Here is a 16,786-nt window from a genome sequence, read left to right as displayed (position 1 = left end):
ACTAACTCATAAAAGATCAAATAAAATTTGTCAAAGCTCAATATAGTATATGAAGAATAAGATGTTATTTTAATGAACTGAATTTTTAAAGCTAATTTGTATATGTTAATGATGCAAACTTCTAAACACTTTTTTTCTCATGTTGGGCAAAATAGTCCCTTTTACAATGTAGTTGTTTTTATTTAGAATCTTCTATGTTACCGGTGTCCTGTTTGCTTTGTTACAGTACATGGAGTTTGGGAGGAGTGGTCACCTTGGAGTTTGTGTTCATTCACATGTGGTCGAGGCCAAAGAACAAGAACAAGGTCATGTATACCTCCACAGTATGGGGGAAGATCGTGTGACGGACCTGAAACACAACATAAACCTTGCAATATTGCTCTCTGCCCTGGTGAGCTTGTATAGTAACTATTTGCTCAGCTACAGTAATTTAGTGTAGCTTGTTTCTGACTTGCTTTATTTATTATCGTGCACTTGAATATTTGGTGAGTAAAGTCTTATAGGTAGGAAATACTATTATCATCTGTTATTGTGGTAGTACCCAAAGGATGCAATCAGGATTGCAACTCTGTTATGCTACATGCTGTACAGACACACAGCAAGACAAGGTCCTTCTCTCAAAGAATTTACAATGTAAACTCATCCTGCATTGGGATGTGCTATCAAGGAGCCCTGTATCCATGTGGAGTCCCATTGATTTCAAACCGATCCTGCGTGGTTTGGGATTCTGTGGTAGGGGATCCCAATGCAGGAGGGACACCTAAGAAGACAAGCAATATGCCAAAGGTAGGGAAAAAGGGGAAACATTCCAAGTGTGTGCATTTTTAATATCCATCATGTACATTTTAAATATATCTTGCTCGGTGGTCTTAATAATAAATAATAATAAATAAGTACCTTTTTATTTACACACAGTACATGTCACATATTTAGAAATAGTAGGAGACTAAGATTTTCTTTCTAATTATTTATATTAGTTTATTCACCTGTGCAGAGGGAGAATCAGCACAGATTTATGCACCGTTTTAATTTCACTTAAAACCTAAGCACTTAAATGGTGCATACGTTTTAAATTGGCCTTTCACACTGAAATAAAATAAAATAACTGACTTTATTACAAGCCACTTCCTTTGTGCATTTTAAAATGTCTGCAGAATGATTATGATTATTTTTAATCAGTATTTTTACTCTTTACAAAAGTTATATCTGTAAATGAAATGACAAAATTATCTAAATAATTCCATGAGGTTTTGCTTTACAAATACTCTCTCTTAAGTTTTTTCCAAATCAGTTTACTCCTAGGGGCTTCTGCAAAAAAAATATTAAAAGGGGTGGGACCACTGTAGTGCATACAGTTCTGGTCACGAGTTTTGAGTGGCATGCAGTGCAACGTTGCTCATGGATAAACTTGCTCCACAGACGTGAATCATTGAATCCAGACTTTGAGAAAAGTTTCACGACTAGAGTGAGACAGGTAGCAATATCACATACATGTCCATATGTGGAAACATCCCATCAAAAGACGGTGATGTTTGCATTAAAGCCTAAGTTTTATTGAAAAGTCATTTCCCTTAAGAGGTAACATATGTCAGCTTTCTTCATCGGCCTGCCATAGCTTTGCCAGCTACCATTCCCCTGAACTGTAGCCTGATAATTAGGAGTCAACAAATCTCTTTTATGTTCTGACCTCATTTTGTAATCTACAGCTATAGGTGTTTCCCAACACAAGACATGTGGAAAGTCATTTATTTTGCTTTTCTTCGGTTTGACAAGATATTATGGAGACATCCTATTCATCATTTGTCCATTAACTCTATGCAATGGTTTGAAATATCTGATTTTCACACCCCATATTTTTGGCGGTAAAAATTGAAGTTTATTTGCAAAATTTAAAAATAAATAAAATAAATGGAGAAGAAAACATTGTGTTAATTTAACAAAATGTTGCCACTCTGAAAATGGTAACTTTTGAGACTGTTGCATTAACAGATGAACAAGAGAGAAACCAAAAACTAGAGAATTAGAAAAATAGATTCTCCGAGAACCAGACCTGTGACAAGTTTCAATTTTTTGTGCCTTTTTTTCTGATTTATTTAATTTTTCCAGCTGTTCAGTTTTTTTCACACATTCTGTTTCTTGTAATTTGGGGCTATTGGAAGTCACACAAGCTCTCACCACTACTGTGAAATTCACATGGGTCTACATCACTGCTTTCAAAGAGAGCAAAACAATATGTGAGCAGGAAGAATGCGACCCTAGCACATTTACAGAAAAGTACATAATATCATATATGAATCTCAACTGAAATTGAGGAAGTGAGAAATACCAAATAGGTAGAGAAGATGCTACTATAGTGTGAAATTCACCTCTGTGCTGAGGGAAAGCACAAGGAATGTGCCTCCTCCTGCACCCCAAAATATTTAATATTTAAACTGTCATAGAAGGGTTTATGCTGGACTTACGTGGTGCATAGGAATTTTGCAGGCTCTCTGTACAGGAGTGAATTTCACCCACAGAGATTACACACCTGTGGATAATTTGCCCTTTCCTGGCATAACAATGTAACATTTAAAAGTAGCAGCTGATTGTTAGTTTTTGTCTTAAGCAGCAACTATAATGTACTTGAACAATATTCAGTACTTCAGTCTGAAACATCATGCCTGGCTCTCTGCAAAGGAGCTATTGGATGGTGTATCAGAAGGTGAGTTTACAGTCCCGTGCTTCTATTTGCTGCAGGTAATAAGGGTAAATGAGGGTTGAAAGTTGAAAGGGCCTGCTTGCTGCAGCGCTTCTCTCTGGAGCTCCAGACACACATCCCTGTTGCTCTCCCCTCTCTCTCTGCTCCTTCTCTCACAAACAGCACTTCCTCCTTCTGGAACAATCAGCAATTCCCCCCGCAGGAAAAAGATTTAAAGTGGCCATGCTTTCTAAACAAGAGAAATACAGATGTGTTTAGTTTTAACTTAGTGATTTGACTTTCAATAATTTTGTTTAAGAATTCTGCTTCCTCTATAACTGTTGAAATCACAACCCCCTAAAACACTGTGCTGCCATCCCAGCACTGCTTTGTTTATGTGATTTCTTTATCTTGGAGAAGTGAAATGCAGACTCTTGAAGTCAGGATGGGCAGTTGAAGTTACTGATTTACAGTTGTGTTGTTTTTAAGTATAAGTGTACTTTTAAAGCCAGATTTTCAAAGAAGGACGATAGGTGAATAACAGGCTATTGCCAGCTAAATTTGTGAATTCATATTGGGTAATGGTTTGCACAAAGAATAATTGCTGTTAGGCAGTGTGAATGCAGAGTTTTGATCGATACAACGAATTCTTGTACGTTTAGTAGGTTCACCTGCTTTGGAAATGTGACCCAGTGTATCAGAATACAGTCTGTACAAACAAAACAAAACAAAAAATCCCACCACAAACAAAGAAAACATCAATAATGTAAATGCCATTGTTGTAAGATGTTTAAAGTGATGCTTTCTGGTGCAATTTCAGTCTTAAAAATATGTTTCAAAGTGCAGACGAAATTGGTTATGATAAAACTAACCATTCTGTTACTGCATAGATTTGGTGGTAATGGCTTGTCTGTCTTTTATGTGTTGCTGTGGTAGTTGATGGACAGTGGCAAGAGTGGAGTTCATGGAGTCACTGCTCAGTGACGTGTTCCAATGGCACCCAGCAGAGAAGTCGACAGTGCACTGCGGCTGCTCATGGAGGTTCTGAATGCAGAGGTCCTTGGGCTGAAAGCAGGGAGTGTCATAACCCAGAATGTACAGGTAAGTAGGATCCTCTAAATTGAAGTGATTCATGTGGAAAAATCCGACTTAGTGCATTCATGTCATTAATTTGCGATTAAAAAGAGATCTAAGGCCCCAATCCTGCCAGCCCGCATCATTTAGGCTCTAATCCTACAACTGTCTCTGCGTAGGCTGACCCTGTGCCTGTCTGGGTCCCTTAGACAGCACTTCGGCTCCTGCACTGATTCATTTCTGGAATTGGGGCCTTAATCCTTACTCACGTAAAAAGCCTGTTGACGACAATGGGACCGTGTCAGTAAAGCTGAAAAAACTGGGCTCTGAAACACTAACATTCCTATGTGTTAGTGTTATAAGTATTTCTTTAAAAACAATTATGTTTAGAAATAAAAAGTTGAGGACTAGAAAACAATGCATTTCAAGAAACAAGAAGAAATTGTATATGAAGGAACTAATTCTCAGTGTGAGTAAATTATACTTACACTTAGTTTAAGACTGCTTTACGCTGCCAGGGCATGTAAAATCTGGCCTTTAAATGGCATATGGGGGATTTTTTTTCATGTTTTATTGTTCTATTCATTGCATACACATGTATACAATAACAAAATACATGTGTATGCAATGAATACAGAGATAAGAAAAAATACAAAGACAACAACATCTATGTTCAGGCTTCAGAGCAGTAGCTTAACTCAAAGTCTAATTGCAGTGATATTTTTTTTTTAAACTTGAGTTGTGATGCACTGAGGAACAATCAAAGAAGCCTGATTTTCAGAGGCACCAAGCACCTACACCTGCCGCTGACTTTATTTTTATTTACATGCATGAACAATGTTAGGAGCCTATCTTTAGTGAACAAGTTTGAAAATTCTGGCCTTAATAGTGTCTTACAGTGCAGTCTGTCACAATTCTGATAATGACATTCCTCCAAACAGCTAACGGTCAGTGGAACCAATGGGGTCACTGGAGTGGATGTTCCAAGTCATGTGATGGTGGCTGGGAAAGGCGAATAAGGATTTGTCAAGGTGCAGCTGTGACTGGGCAACAGTGTGAAGGGACTGGTGAGGAGATCAGACGATGCAGTGAACAGAGGTGCCCTGGTGAGAAGCAAATCTCAATACTATTATTGTATGTAATTCAGTGTAGTTTCTCAGTGCCAAAAATCACTTTAATATATTACATTTGAGGTAGGATCAATATATAAAAAGTAATCTTCATAAATGGTCCTACAATGCCCTTGATCCAGAGAAGCAATTGCTATTTCTGTCAATGACTGTGGACACTGTCTAGCCCAATGGGTGGTTAAAAGATGAAGAATTTTTTTAAATAAAATTATAATAAAAAATTGAAGCTCTCAGAAAAACATTTCATTACATAGGTGCAACTGCATTATTTTGGGGGGATAATTTGTTATAGAAAACATCCCTGACAATGCAGCTTCTGAGAAAATTAAGTATTTTTAGTTTGGTTTGGTTTGTGGATTCAACCTCGTCCTTTTATCCTCCATACAAAAGGCCTCTATGTCATGCATCTGGAGCATCCAAATGGAATGAAGATAAGGGGGAAAAAAGAATGAACCCCACTGTAATGTATAGAATGAATGAATACTGTATGTGAGCAATATATTATAAAAGGAAGGTGGTTCAAATGAAAAGGACGCACATCTTTTCAGTTTTACTATACATATTTAAACACATTTCTTTGCAGCATATTTTGTATTGTCCTGCCCACAGATTTAAGTCTTCCTAGGTGACACTTAAGAACAAATTTGGGCAACTACTAAAGTGATGACTAAGCAAAAACAGTTGGTGAATACAAATTTATCTTTCTATATTTATCTGTGTGGAGGCATTGACCTGAAGTAGAATAATCTTTACTAGACAAATACAAGATAACAAACAGAGGCTATGTGGTCTAGTGATTTTATGTGCTAGTCCTTCATGCTGGAAGTCTTGTGTTCTAAATTCTGAACAGGGTAATGACAAAGTGAATCTAGCAGTCTCTCTCACCCCTGAACAATTCCACTTTCTGTTTCAATGCTTGCACTCTCAGCTCTGGAAACATGGGACTTGAATGGTAGAGACGATGCAGGTCAGGAATTGGGAGGCTTATCAAATCTGAAACCTGTGTTCTGAAACCCACATATTCATAAGCAGCAAAATCTGTCCCCTAATTGAAAATCAATCACATCCCCAAGAACAGAACTCAAAATATTAAGATAAAACTATGAACTAGAACAACACAGTCCAAGAGCAACAAAGGAGTAATTGTAGTTACAAATCTCTAATAATATTTTAGAGTAATTAACTACATGAAAATGTTTTCTTTGGTGTATAGTTTTAGTGTAATCTATATTACTTGAAAAGCAATACAAAATAACTGTGTAGTAATCATAAAGAAATACAAATTTTGACTAAATATAATTTTCCATAGTAGTGCTGCACAGTACACCATAGCAGGATTAATGTGAATCTTCTGGATAAGCAGATATTCAGATAAACCAGTCTTGACCTACTAAATATTTTTTAAATCATTTGCATTTGTGGAATTAGAGGTAAAACCATACTGCTACAATCCAATTTTCAAAGGTTGCCACCTGCTGTTAATAAAATATTTTACAAATGTATTTACAAGTCAAATGCACTCAGAGCATTATGTGCTGTTCACTACATTTGTTTACTGACTTGATTCACCAGATCACAATCAGCATGCTATCAGAAGTCGTAATAACCTAAAACTTTTATCAAATGATAACAATGATGCAGGAGATTATACAAACATTTATAGAAGTTTAACGATAAGTTTGATTTAACTGTTTTGAGGCAGAGTTACTGTTCATCTCCCAGTATAGCTAAGATTTAATCAAAGATACTGGATAATTTACCCAAATTACTGGTTTACTGTGTGTGTGTGTATATGTATATATATATATATATATATATATATATATATATATATATATATAAAACAACACTTTACAAAAATAAAATAAAAGTTAAGGCTTCAGTATGAGAATGACTCTATACTTACCTGGCCCTTTTTCTTTTCAGACATTTTGAAATATAGATTAAAGAAAGTTGCCAAAATCACCAAGGAACGATCATTCTAATTTAGCAGTTTTCTTAATTTACTGTTTCTTTTATAGCTTGTAAACGTTGTTCAGAAAAGCAGCACTAAAAATGTTTGTGTCTAATTAGTTTCTCTTTTTATGATAGATGATCATCAAGCATCTGACAGACACAAAAGGCCTGATTCTTCTGTTATTGACATTAGTTTTATGCCAGTGTTACAGCCAGATCTTCTACTTTTGTATATAATTTTAACCAACCTAAGGATCTGAGAAGGGTGGGAGGGTCAGCTGGGCACCAGTAAAGTGGCAGCCCATTCCCAGAGGGAGCTTTATGAAGACTTGCAGCCACATGACTGGGCCAATTCAGAGAGAAGGGCCCTTCAAATGAGCCAATCATGATCAATGGGAGTGAGAGGGTAAGACAAAGCCCATGCTATTACCCAAGTCCATTCTCATCCACGTGAGCATGAGATACCATGAGGAAGGGGATACCCCTTCACCAGACTGGTGAGGCTTATATGGAGCCTCATCTCTCAGTCCAGCCAATGTTCCTTTCCCCCACATCAAGCATGGAAAAGTAATCTAATATCTCAGATTTTTGTTAACACATTTCAGAAGTGTGTCTTTTTTCAGACAAGATCAGATCACTGGAGCCCATTTTCAAATGATCTTTATAAACAATGAAGCCTGCATAAATTTTCTTTGAAAAATATAATGCCCTTTCCTTTTTGATGATATCTTGTGTTCAGTCAGTATTAGTTTTGGTTTTAAGTTAATGGAACCTCCTATAATGTTTTTTTCCATAGTATTTTTATATTTATGCATCATTCAGTTTTTACTCAAAACAAATCCATCAAATTCACCACCAAGTGCCTCTTCTCAGTAAGGAAAAACATAACATATGAATTGCTTTGACTTGATAATTAATGGAAGGGATGACAAATTATTTTCCATATTAACCTAAAGATGACAGAACACAACTGCTTCTGCTAAAGAATTGCTAATGCCTTCACACAAAAGATAAGAACATAAGAACTGTCATACTGGGTCAGACCAATGGGCCATCTAGCTCAATACCCTGTCTCTGACATTGGCCAGTACCAGAGCTTCGGGGAGAGAATACAGAACAGAGCAATTCTGGAGAGATCCATCCCTATCTTCCTCTCCCAGCAAAGAGGAGATATCAACTTTTTATGATAGAGTATGAGAAAAAGGAAAATATTTTAATATCATTACTTATTTGATGCCAATGCTTTAAGTTTTGATTAAATGTGGAGACCTGATAAATTATCTCCAGCTATACCATCTTTTTTACAAGATTTGTGAAAACTTTGCTTTGTTAGTTTTGTTAGGGGATAGGGCACTGGACCAGGACTCTGGAGACTTGGGTTCTAGTCTAAGCTCTGCCACTAATCTGCTGTGTGACCTCGAGCAAGTCACTTCACCTCTCTGTATCCCTGTTTTCCCTTCCCATCCTTTGTCTGTTTTGCCAATTTAGATTGTAAATTCTTCGGAGCAAAAAATTACTGTGTGTGTGTGTAGAGCACCTAGCACAATGGGGCCCCAATCTTGACTAGCGCCTTTAGATGCTACTATAATACTACTAAAAAAATAATACTGAACCAATCGGCACTAGTATCAGTAGGACAAAAATGAATAAAGACCTTAATAGGCAAAGTTAGGGTCTAGTTCTTAACTTTAATGATCAACAAAGTGTTTTAAGCCATCCCGACTTTAGAAGTGCTGATATAGGACACGATACTTCAAGATACTGAGTGCCATAAATTCCTACTGAAGTCTGTGGGCAAAATTCAAAACAGGTTGAAGGTGATGCAATTTATCAATACATTGATAAGTATAGATTCACATCAGCTTTTAAAACAGACTTTGGATATGCAGTCAAAAAGAAAACTCTAGAAGACTGTTACAAGAGTTTCCATTGTACCAAGTAACCAATATGTAATAGTGTTTGTAGAATGCTTTGAACATTATATTGTATAGCCGCAAAATAATTACTAGATAAGCTACACTTGGGAAAACGCATGTAATTATTAGAGCTGGTCGGGAATTTCATGATGAAATGCTTTTTTTCTATTAAATGTAATTGTTTTGACAAAAAATGTGTTGAAAAGAATTCTCAGGTCTAGTATGGAATTTATGGTCAAAAAGAGAGATCCACCCACTCCAGAATAGCAATAGCCTGGTGGGTAAGGCTCTGCCTGATTTAGAGGAGGGAACATAAGAACGGCCATACTGGATCAGATCAATGGTCCATCTAGCCCAGTATACTGTCTTCTGATAGTGGCTGGTGCCAGATGCTTCAGAGTTAATGAACACAACAGGGCAATTATCCTCTGTCATCCAGTCCCAGCTTTTGACAATCAGAGATTGAGGAACACACAAAGCATCGGGTTCTGTCTCTGACCACCTTGCTTAATAGCCGTTGATGGACCTATCCTTCATGAATTTCTCTAATTCTTTTCTGAACCCCATTGTAGTTTTGGCCTGCACAACATCCCCTAACAAAGAGTTTCACAGGTTGACTGTCTGTTGTGTGTTCTCTCTCACATCCCCCCTTAGTTATCTCCCTTTGTCTCCCACAGCCAAGTGAGTGCCCTAACTACTGGGTTGTTGGCTATTTTTGGGGAGGTGGAGTGGGGCTCTTGTGTTTTGTTTTGTTTTTTGTGAAAACATTTTGGAATGTCTCAGTTTTGTTCTTCATTGGAATTAAACTAATTTTCAAAACCCTGAAATTATTCACAAGACGGAATTCTTGTTTTCTGGCCAGTCATAGTAATTATGTATTTCACTTCCTATCATTACTCTGGGGCAGCATGGAAATCTTTGGTGTTCCGATACTCAGCCTGGGAAGACAGGGCTGACTCACTGGAACAGGCCTGGTCTCTATTGGTGAGGGGGCGAATCTATCTAAGTTATGCAACTTCAGCTATGTGAATAACATAGCTGAAGTCGACGTACTTAGATCTACTTACCACGGTGTCTTCACTGCGGTAGGTCGACTGCTGACATTCCCCTGTCGACTCTGCTTCTGCTTCTCGCTCCGGTGGAGTACTGGAGTCGATGGGAGAGTGCTCGGCGGTCAATTTATTGCGTCTAGACTAGATGCGATCGCTGCCTGTCGATCCATTGTGTAATGTAGACATGCCCTTATAGTACCTACCAGTTCTGTCTCCAACTTTGCTTTCACAAAATACTTCGAACACCAAGAGCTCAACACACTGGTGGCATAACTAGCATAAAGGAGTGCATTTGTGCCAGTGGGGTCTTGGGCCCTGAAAGTATTGCTTTCCAAGAATCCAGCTAAAAAACATTTTTGACTGCGTTCACTAGCAGTGCAAATTTCCTGAACACAATATTTGTCTCATTTTAATTAAATTCTGACCAATACATCTCACAAAAGGTAAAAATTGTAAACACACTTGAAGGCATTAGTTTGCAAATTCATCCTAAACACAATAAAGGTCTGGAGAGTAAGTGGGAGCAAGCCTATAGAATATGTATGTTGACAGTTTGTGCTTTTTCAGGCACAGCGTTGGTTCTGAATGCTATAGAAGTATGTGAATGATTTTCACTATTTAATTTCAATTGTGAATTAATGTTATACATTCCGAGATGATATTAGACTTTGTAGAGAATCATTCATTTACTTCTATAGCATTCTATATTAAGAGAGCACCAGTCATGTTTTTTCTTTTAATATATTCAATTGATAGCCTCACTTGCATGATACTTTTTAAATTTATATTTTGCTCACTGGGCTAGGCCATGATACAGCTCACTCCCATTACAGGCATAGATTCTTATTCAGTAATCTTCAGAAAGGTATTAATAATATAATGCTTGGGACTTTCTAAATGCATCTGACATGGATTTGTCACCATTTTAGTTAATTTTATAATGAAGGGCTTATAAAAATATAGGATTAAAAGTTATCCCAGAATAAACAATGTAGGTGCTGGTTTTAATGCAAAAAAACCCCCAACTTAATTACAATTGTTGGGGGTGGTAGTCCCCGAATCCTGCCTCCCATAATCAGTTTTCACTGTAAGCAAATCAGTTTTAGTTATAGACATTTAATATGAAGGCAAATGCGATTCGTTCCTCCTATCCCCTCTGTGGGTGTCTGTCAAAGGGCATGCCAGTCCTGCAGCATCCTGTTCAGGTCAATATGGCTCTGCTGAGGCCTGCCTCACTTTCCCCTTAACTCAGGCTCACTTATAAAGTCCACACAGGACAGATATTCAACACATTCCCCCTTCTGGGGTTCATTTTATTAAGTCCTGCACAAAGTCTTTCAAAAGAAAATTCAAGCTTACAAAGTCTTCATCACAGTTTCAGCTGGGCCCAGTCCCTCCTCCCTGAGGGAGTATCCTCACTTTAAAAGTTTGTTAGTTAATTTATTTCAACTTCATCCCAGACGGGGCACAGTCCCTCCTCCCTAAGGGTCTGTCTTTCTGCTCACCTCATGTCTGGAATTCAGCCATCTCCAGAGGCCTTCCCAGCTGGTGCCTTTCTTCTTCCGATTCAGGGCCCTGCAGGCAATTCCTTACTTCCTTCAGTGTCTTCAGGCATCTCCCAATTACCTGCAGTTGTGTCCCCTGTTGTAAGGCTCAGTAGCCTTCCCTTAAGTCCTCTTGGGCAGCAGGTAATTAGTCCAAGTGCCCTGGACCCTGCTCTCTCTTAAAGGACAGTGCCCAACAAGCAGCTTAACTGACACCCAGAAATATGGGGCTGGCTCTTGGAAGACCACAAATGGAGATCTGCAGCACTTTCTTGCCATAGAGCTGTGCTTCAAGAGGCAACATCTGCAGAAGGGTCAAGAAGTATTTTGTGGATGGGACAGCTATGAATATCCACCTGCTGAACATCCACAGCGTTTGGGGGAAAGAAAGCAGCAGCCCCAGAGTGGCCTAAAGGAAAGGATTTTTCTCTATCCATCTCCACAGATTTCCATTGTGCCGCACCTCCTTACTGAGATTACATGTGGGAAACAAGATTTGGCCTTACACAGTGTAAGCTGTTAGGTACATTACTCCCCATTTTGGGTGTACCATGAAGAGAACATTCTGCTTCATTTGTATACTGTGCTCGTCAACATGGTAAATGTGTAGATATAATCCATGTTTGCTAAACTAAAAGTAAGAGAAGGAACAAGCCAGATTCTACAGTTTTTAAGTATCAGAGGGGTAGCCGTGTTAGTCTGGGTCTGTAAAAAGTAACAAAGAGTCCTGTGGCACCTTATCGACTAACAGAGGTATTGCTGCATAAGCTTTCGTGGGTGAATACCAACTTCGTCAGACGAGGGCATTCACCCACGAAAGCTTATGCTCCAATACATCTGTTAGTCTATAAGGTGCCACAGGACTCTTTGTCGCTTTTTACAGTTTTTAAATTACTTACCTGACATCCCACTTAATGTCATTACCCATTGTTGGTTTAATCATTAATGAGGTAATCAGTTCCTGTAATCTTGGAGGTGAACGCAAATCCATGGTTTTCGTTTTAATTTAATTTTAAATCAGCTCATTAAAGAATAACCATGCCTCCAACTTCTCAGAGTCAGAATTTAATAAGTTTATACCTTGGGGCCAAGATGTCATACTGTAATACAATACTGTATCATCAGCAATCATAGGCAGAGAGGAGAAAATGCATAGAAGTTGAGGGTTATTAGCTGAAATAGAAGTTAATAGAGCATGGGAAAAGACCTTTATGATATCCCCATTTACAAATAAACTCAAGTGTCTTACTGACCAGCATCCCGGTGATCCTCAGCTACCGCAATAGTGTCAATTAACTAGCACTCAGACTGGAGAACCAAAATAGCACAAAGCCATCTGTACAGCCCCTAATCCTGAGTTGCTCTATGCTCCCCCAAGCTGTAGCTGAGGCGTGGAGCTCTAAGCTTTGAGCACTGCAGAGGGTTTGAATTCTGTGAAAAAACACCCACACGCATGTAATTTAGCCACTACAAATAGAACCAAAATAGGTCAGTACTGTTCTCAGTCTGTTTTACTTCCTACTTAAAATACAGTACTTGGAACACTTCCAAATAGTTGAAAGGTCTCCACACATTTTCTACCTTCAACGCTCTCTCAAATAAAATGTATCAATTACATTTGGCCACACACATATAAAATTCAACATTTGGAAGGGGAAGGAGTTTGGCATGTGAAAGTAAGTCCTGAGGTGATAGATTAATGAACATATGAAGTGGTCTAATGTGTATGATCAATTAATTTATCAAAGGGCTCTATAATGTATCACATGGCCGTTTAATTTATCACACATCACCTACACATATGAAGTATTAATTCATGTGATAAATTTTAGAGCCAGGTGATAAATTGCAGAATTATGTAATAACTTTCTAACCTCCTGAACAGTGTCAAACAGCCACTTTTTTTATACTAACCTTCTAGAGAAATATTCACTACTTCACCCCCAGATATGGAATTTCCCACAAAATGTCCATCAACCAAAGTACCATGATAACTTTTCTTTACATAAAATCATCTTCAAAAATATAAATGGTATTATTTTGCTTCTAAATGGGAACTAACACTTCTAACCCTAAAAGGCTCAAGAAAATGTATTTTAAACTAATGCAAATTTACCCTATTTAAACTATATATAAAGAGAGAATTTCTGCCTCAAAAGCATCCAAGCAACCTTCACTCTGTGATTCTATATGATCTGTTTGTTTGAGTATTGGATGGAGACTGAACTGGAATAAAACAGATTGAGCAAGCTTGTAAAGCCAAATTAGACATTATGTAGTCAATATAAAGGGGGAAGACCTCTACAAAAAAGAAAGTCAGTTGTAAGTCAGCACCTGGGTAGGCTGTATCAGTCTTCAGAGCCCAAAGACCATCACTTAACTTTCTTTTCTTTCACAAGGTTAAAGTATGACAGTAATTTGAACATGCTTATGTCACCAGATGTTCCCCATTTATCATGAATCCCTTGCTTTCCCCCATTAGAACATGGGCCTCATGAGTTCACTTTTAGACTGCCTTATCTGAAGCAAATTAGCATTTTGGATAAGTGAAACAGCTCACTTTCTTAGAGTTTTGCCATTAAGGGATATTCTTGCTTCTCTAGCATCATCAACTTTCCTTGACTTACGATTCAGGAGTGCTGATGCCTAGGCAAATTTAGCAAGCAATTTTCGGAACGACTGTGATTCATATTAGTATCACTGAGCCATCTGCAAGGAGCTCTTTGTCATCCACAAAGACAGAGTTCACTGCTTCTGCATAGTTTTGTCAGTAGAAGTACAGGGAAAGGGTTGTCTTGTGGAAAAGGAATTGGAGTTGAACTCAAGATACTGGGGTTCAATTCCTGCCTCAGCCATAGTTTTCCTGTATAGCCATCATGAGTCCTTTAATCCCTTTGTGCCTCACTTCCCTATCTGGAAAGTGGAGATAATTATACTTTATTTCTCTAACCCTTTATCGTGTCTAGCAAGCACTTTGAGGAAGGGACTTCTTATTATGAGTGTATACTGCATTTAGTACAAAAGGCCATAGTTTCTACTCCAATACAGACAATGATAGAAAGTATTCCCCATTTTTCTCTGCTACTCTTGGAATTATTTGAGCTGCTAGTGTTTTGCATCACTTCAAATGGTTAGACATCTGTCAAAATGGGGACTTTTTAGAGTTAATATATTAAAAAAATACAAACTGGGAAACTACAACAAAAATATTGAACACCAAAAGGAATCTAGAAGTCTTGATTATGTGAAAATGCTACCAATGTAGTTTTCTTTTACCTTGTCCATATTTGCTAGTAGGAGTCTGTTACCATGGGAATGTGAAAGTAATTTCCTTTCCTTTTAAAAACTTTTTTGTGATAATCAGTAAAGGTCATTTTGGCTTATAGCCACTCTGAGTCACATTATTGGCCTCACTCGCTAACAACACAATTGCAATGAAAGCCATTTCAAAAGAAGTAGTGACCTACTCTCTTGTTTCCAGAATATCTGCTTCACAATTGACATGCTTATCACATTTAATGTTTCAGCAATGGCTTTAAAATAATTGCTTTGGGTGCAACTAAAGTTTAAAAAAAAACTACAAAAGCCTTAAAGAGTTTTCTACATTTTTCATGCCCGGTAACCATACTGATTTGCAACAGAGACAAAATGTTTTAAATAGAAACTGGTACAATGTAGTATATTTTTAAAAGAGTTAATATTGCATATGTATGTATGTAGGCAAGAGAGAGTAAATGCCACAGATTGTGAAATGAAAGCCCAGCAGGAAGAGAGCTCCTATACAAAAATCAAAGGAGATTTTACATTTATGTGCTAAAGCATGTTAAAATAAGCCCCTAAAGACAACAATCTGCATTTCTCAGAGAGTATGGGGTTAAGGCTGAGGATGTATTTTTTCTGATAGGCAATGTATACATTTTACAAAAGCCTATATTCAAATACTCATTTTTCAATCACAGCACCTTATGAAATATGTCCTGAAGATTATTTGATGTCAATGGTGTGGAAAAGGACCCCAGCTGGTGACATGGCATTCAATCGATGTCCTCTCAATGCCACAGGTACAGTAGTACATCAAATTTACATGCTGACAATAGAGGGGGGAAAACTGTTTTATTTTTTGTTAAAACTGCCCTTCAACCTGCGTTCAAACACATCTAACCATTGCCCAGATACTTCAGTGAAATATATAAACATATATAATATAATGAGTAATAATTAATTGCCAGGATGTATCAGGCAGTTTGCTGAAAATCAAGCAGACCATAAAGCCTTCTAATTAAAACTCCTAAATGCCAATTATATGACACAGCAAATCTGTTACAGAAACATAAGATATTAGTAAGAACATAACATAACATGTATTGCTCTTTGAATGCTGCTGATGCTCATTTGCATGAAATTGTTTCTGTGTATGCTCTAAAATAATATAGAATGTATCCTACATAGGCTTTGTTCAGTCTGACTATTCTCAGTTATATAAATATTTTCTCTGTTCTTTATGACTCACAGGCACCACTAGCAGACGCTGCTCTCTCAGTGTTCATGGCGTGGCCTTCTGGGAACATCCAAGCTTTGCTAGATGCATATCAAATGAGTACAGACACTTGCAGCATTCAGTAGGTGCAAAGCCAGCTTTAGTACTTGCTCTGTTTATTCTTTGCTAATCATCACCATATAAGCATTTAACTGTTTATCCTTCAGTCAACATGCTGTTTATGTTGGAACATAAATGAGGAATAGGGGTGGGGGAGACTTGAGGAAGGATAATTTATATCCAATGCATATGATTTTGATCCTGTATATCTGCTGCTGTTTGAATGAAAGAGCCCTTTGTCTCACTGTAGCAGTGAAAAGAATGATGAAGGCTCCCTTTTTCATTGTATAAAATTTTTATCGAGGTCCTGGGGGCAAAGGCACATATTTTAGGCTTATTAGCAAATGAGATCGGAATAAATGAGATTTGCAGGAATTCAACCTACTAAGGTCATGTTATAATACTTTACATTCGTTGATTGCATGCTAGCAAGTGAGGAACTATGATGCCTTCTTCTGATATCAAATTCTGAACTTCTACTTTAGGTGAATTAAAAGGAAAGACAGTTGAAGGGTAAAAATACTGCACTAGATTGCAAACAAAATAAATAACCCCATGGAGCAATATGATATGCTTTTCAAACATACATAGAAAGGTTTCTTGACAAGATATAATGTATAAACAAATTAACAATGTCTTCCTAAATGTATTTTTAAATTCTGTTTTCCCAGTTAAGGACTCTGCCAGGTCATTCCAGTGTGTGCAGAGCCCATTTTAAGAGTCTCATGGACACTCATTTTTTTTTTTCTTCTCAAGATATATTTTCCTGACACCCTTATTACTCCCCCTCCTCTTTCAAAGGTCACCGTTAATGCTGCTCCATTAATCATTCAACAGAGG

The 16,786-nt window shown here is 37.6% G+C and overlaps 1 protein-coding gene across 7 annotated transcripts in view; it reads left to right on the top strand.

Moving 5' to 3' along the window:
• The window catches only part of ADGRB3 (adhesion G protein-coupled receptor B3), a 600,799-nt gene that overhangs the window by 263,346 nt on the left and 320,667 nt on the right, over positions 1–16,786 (top strand). For all 7 annotated transcript variants that reach the window (XM_054023981.1, XM_054023978.1, XM_054023982.1 and 4 more), the window contains 5 exons: positions 227–391; positions 3,614–3,778; positions 4,693–4,857; positions 15,309–15,410; positions 15,862–15,968. In XM_054023981.1, coding sequence (XP_053879956.1) covers positions 227–391; positions 3,614–3,778; positions 4,693–4,857; positions 15,309–15,410; positions 15,862–15,968 — 704 coding nt within the window. The remainder of the gene's footprint in view (positions 1–226; positions 392–3,613; positions 3,779–4,692; positions 4,858–15,308; positions 15,411–15,861; positions 15,969–16,786) is intronic.

The sequence above is a fragment of the Malaclemys terrapin genome, chromosome 3, assembly GCF_027887155.1.
Source record: "Malaclemys terrapin pileata isolate rMalTer1 chromosome 3, rMalTer1.hap1, whole genome shotgun sequence".
In the NCBI taxonomy this organism is placed as follows: domain Eukaryota; kingdom Metazoa; phylum Chordata; order Testudines; family Emydidae; genus Malaclemys; species Malaclemys terrapin.
The sequence above is the reverse complement of the archived record's forward strand: the minus strand, read 5'-3'. Positions and strand labels throughout refer to the sequence as shown.